Source organism: Dipodomys ordii, unplaced genomic scaffold (assembly GCF_000151885.1).
Source record: "Dipodomys ordii isolate 6190 unplaced genomic scaffold, Dord_2.0 Scaffold50, whole genome shotgun sequence".
Taxonomy (NCBI): Eukaryota; Metazoa; Chordata; class Mammalia; order Rodentia; family Heteromyidae; genus Dipodomys; species Dipodomys ordii.
The window spans coordinates 3031030-3035626 of record NW_012267266.1 but is presented as its reverse complement, the minus strand read 5'-3'; the positions used below and the strand labels follow the sequence as shown (position 1 = coordinate 3035626).

Genomic DNA, 4597 nt, shown 5'->3' with positions numbered 1-4597 from the left:
TGCCTAGCAAGTGTATAGCCCTGAGTCCAAACCCCAGTACCACCACCACCAAAACAGGGGGGAATAAAAGGTTTTATATGCTTAACACTCAAAGAATAATGTTTATACCTTTGAGCAATTTGGTCCAGTATCAGCCTGGAATGTTAGTTGGAGCTTTCAGAAGAGTTTTATAGCTTGCTTCCTTCTCCACTTAAGAACTTGTTTTTGTTTTTGCTTTGCTTGCAAGACTGTGATGACTATTTGCAGGTCTATTGAGAGGAATTACTTTGATAAAATTTGGTATGAAAAGAAAATAGTAATGTTTTGGTTATTTATCCAAATAAATATCAAACTCTGTTTCCTATTCTTTCCAGAAGGCTTATCAGGTTGGTCACAATCTATAATAGGGAATCATCCAATGCATCAACAATTATCAGACCCAAGCACATTCTCCCAACATCAACCAATGGAGAGAGATGATTCTGGAATGGTAGCCCCCTCTAACATTTTTCACCAGCCTATGGCAAGCGGTTTTGTGGATTTTTCTAAAGTGAGTTGACAAACATCATTGTAACTTGTTTGACACTTTGCCAGCCAGTATAGTCACATGTTAAGAAATAGTTTGTGTTGAAATAATTCTTTTGTTTCCATGACTGCCAGATGTTTTATTTAGTTTCAAGAGTGAGAAGTGCAACCTCCAGTAGTTTGTCCTCAAACTGTCCTGAAGATGTCTCCATCCTAAAGCTCTTAAGGAAGTTAATGTTTATGTTTGCTACCATGTTTATAGTCTGCTACCACAGCTTTGAATGAGGTCTCTGCCCCTCTAAAAAGCTTCTGACTCTCCACTACCATCTTGTATATTCTGATACCTTTCTGGCTGCCATAAAGCAGATAGATATATGGATCTAAGTATTCATAGAGAATTACCCCTTTCTTAATCCAAGCTTATCAGTAAAACAAAAGAGGACCTTATAGAATTTTAATTTTTTATTCAGATTGAATATGTTTTCACCAAATGTGGGCAATTTCTTCATAATTTCGTATTAGAATTTTTTTCTCTTGTGGAAGAAATTATAGTTACGGGGTAAATGTTAATGATATACTTCCAGGATCCTATGGTATTAACTGAATGAAGGGAAATTTAGAGTAGATTAAGATATTATCAAGAATCACTATTTATAAGTATTTCATAATTAAGCCACTTCTTTTTTTCCCCTACCCTCTGCCATTTTAGGGTCTGCCAATTTCTATGTATGGAGGCACCATAATACCCTCTCATCCTCAGCTTGCGGATGTTCCAGGAGGCCCACTGTTCAATGGACTTCATAACCCAGATCCTGCTTGGAACCCTATGATAAAAGTTATACAAAATTCAGCTGAATGCACTGATGCCCAGCAGGTAAAATGGGCTTATTGCTCTTTTAGTTTTTAGATTTACAAGTCATTCTTTAGCTATGGGTAATGCAAGTTTTGAGTCATGACTGACCACCTTAATCTCAGCTAAGTTTTTCAATAACAAGATGCTGCTGCTAAACATTTTGTTTCATATATATGTATTCTTCCTAGGCAGAAACTGAATTGCCATTGCATTTATATATTCATTTGTAAATGTCTAAAGATTCCTAATTAGAAATTCCAATTTTTCCTCCCCCTTTTCAGATTTGGCCTGGCACGTGGGCACCTCATATTGGAAACATGCATCTCAAATATGTCAACTAAGTTAGAAGTTCTTTACTCTTTAGCCTTGTTTGAGGAACTTTGGAAGAACTCTGGGGATTTTTTTTTTTAATGTGCCTAATTAAGAAATTTTCTCTGAGGCTTTAGCAATGGAAATTTGATTGCCCATTGTATAAAAACAAATTGATTACCTATCCACCTGATTATGTTCTCTGGTTAGTTTAGCCATTTTCAACATGAGATCAGATGAATTTAGTGCTTCTGGCTAAACATACTGAATGCTACTTGTATGCAGAAAAGAATTAGATGATTATAATGTTTTAACCTTTTAGGGTGATAAATACATGTATAATTGTTTACATACTTAAAAGGAAAAAGTTGAGTAAATTTCTTGTCATATAGTGGCTCCACTTAATGTAGCCTGTATTAATGTGAAATATTTACCAGAATATTCAATAAAAAGATGAACAGTGTTTAGAAGTGGGGTGTGATCCTTTCAGTGGTCATGCAGGTATAACCCAATCCACAGCGATATGGAACCAGCTTCTCACATTTTACACCATGGAGTTTGTTCTTAAACTGCTTTCAAAAAGCAACTGGCGCTGGGCACAGAGGCTCACACCTATAATCCTTGTTACTCGGGAGGCTGAGATCTGGGGATCATGATTTGAAGCCAGCCTGGGCAGAAAAGTCTGTGAAACTCTTATCTCCAGTTATTTAGCAAAAGCTGGAAGTGGAGGTGTGGCTCAGCCTTGAGCATAAAGCTAAGGAAGAACACCCTGTCCCTGAGTTCAAACCCCAGTACCAGTACAAAAAAAAAGTAACTGTTAAGACTTTCCTGTTTGTTCTGAGTTAAATATTCCCATTTCTTTATTGTCTTTCCCTATCATTTTACATATAAGAAATGTGTTCTTGGCTGATTCTAACAGATAGGCTACTAAAAGTTTACTCTTTTTGAATCCTGAGTATGTCAAATAAGAACTTTTGGATTTAAAGCAATTGACATTGAACAAATTTAAGGACAACCAAATCATCAACTTCAGATTGCTTTTGTGCTTCCTGACTTTTATTTGAGTTGAAACATAGAAGGGAATGACTTCTCTGTTGCTTACTATATTGTTAAATCAACTGAGTAATACTTATAAATATGTAACTCTGGGCTTAATTCCATGGCTCAAAGTATGAAGAACCAAATGTTTAACAAGCCGAATACAGGAACTCTGAAATGGATTGACCAAACCATACATTATGCCAAGAATCTGATGAAATAGGAAAAGAAAAGTTATTTTACTGAAAAGCATAATCATTGACTTCTTTCTATTTTAACATAGTTGAATTGACTGATCTAGTATGTAAGCCGTATGAAAAAAAGAAAAAAAAATAGTTGAAGCCTGACAGAAAAAGCAAAGGAGGATATGTAGAAAACTAAGGGCAGAACCATACAGGCAGCATCTTTCTTCTAATAACAATAGGAATTATTCATCTTCTCTGACCACATAAAGCCAGCATCAGATCAGATTAACCATATTTGTTACATGTTAGACATATCTGGTCCTTTAGGACTCCACATCATCTTACATATGAAAAAGATACTTGTTTGTATGGGGGTTTGGGGCAGTGTTGAGGATAGACCCAGGGCTTTGAGCCTCCTGGGCAAGCACTCTACCACTGAGCTAAGGAATATTTTCTTTGGGAGTTTTTATGGATTTGGGGTTTTACTTTGTTTGATGATATTGGGGTTTGAACACAGAGCATCACACTTGCTACACAGGCTTTCTACCAGTTGAGCCATATCCCTACCTTATTTTTAATGGATTTGTCAAGTATCATTGGTATGATGTTACTGCTTCTCTTCTCTTTTTGACACAGGGTTTTGCTATGTAGTCTAGGCTGGCTTCAAACTCATGATCCTCCTACCTCAGCCTCCTCAGTGCTGGGATTACAAATTTGTACCACCAGAGTTACTGCCTTTGTAATGGTTGATAATCACAATGAGTTTTCTCAAAAGGCCCCTTTGTTCTAGGAAGGACAAAAGATTCCCTTAGATAGTCTATGTATCTTGCTATTTCCATTCACTACTAATAAAAATCACTTAAAATGAGTGAAACTACTCCATGGAATATACACCGGGGGAAAGATATATTAAATATTCAACAAAAAGGTGAATTTTAACTATAATATATTTGAATTGTCTAGAGAAACCTTTAAATCTAGGTTCTATACTGGGTCAGGAATTAAAGAAAACAGGGAGGAGCCCCAAGGAGAATGAGGGAAAAACAAGGAGTTGTATAGTGAAGTAGTTCTTTAGGATACCCTCCTTCCTTCCCTCTTACCAGCACTGCCTGCCTACCTTTCTTTTTGGATCCTAGTAGCTTACTCTCACTCCTTTTCACTGCTGTAATCTCTTCTTCCTCTTCCTGCCTCTTTCCTGGCATTACTTTACTGCTATTTTACCAACCTGAACATTGGATAAAACCTAGCTCAGGTAAGAACTGATTACTTTGAAAATATACTAAGGATGGGGAAGGGGGACAGTATAGGTACAGTGGAATATGAATCAGAATCTTGAATTCTATTTTCATGTCTTTCACTTGATGCTATATGACTCTAGGCAAGTCATTTCATATTTCTGAGCTTCACTTTTCTCATCTAAAAATGAAATTCGACTTAAAAGTCTTTTGGTTTGAACATAGGTTTTCTTCTTTTTTTTCTGAGTGGAAATAACATGCTATGGGACTAATGGAAGCCATTAGAAGGTTTACAATATTGAGGCTTGTTTCTGATATGGAATCAAAAGCATAAAATTTTTTTGACCAGTATTGATTCTGAGATTTTAGTGGAGGCGGAAGAAAACATTCTACATCAATAGTGAGCCCTCAAGTCATTAAGAAACATTCAACTAAAGCACATGAGAGTAACTCCTCTTTCAAGGAATACAACT

The 4597-nt window shown here is 36.3% G+C and overlaps 1 protein-coding gene across 1 annotated transcript in view; it reads left to right on the top strand.

Annotated features, from left to right (window-relative positions):
- Ankhd1 (ankyrin repeat and KH domain containing 1) overlaps positions 1 to 2136 on the top strand; it is a 134175-nt gene extending 132039 nt beyond the window's left edge. The window contains exons 31-33 of the mRNA XM_013020304.1: positions 354 to 529; positions 1214 to 1378; positions 1639 to 2136. Of these exons, the coding sequence (XP_012875758.1) occupies positions 354 to 529; positions 1214 to 1378; positions 1639 to 1698 (401 nt within the window). The 3' untranslated portion in view covers positions 1699 to 2136. The remainder of the gene's footprint in view (positions 1 to 353; positions 530 to 1213; positions 1379 to 1638) is intronic.
- The last annotated feature ends 2461 nt before the right edge of the window (positions 2137 to 4597 follow it).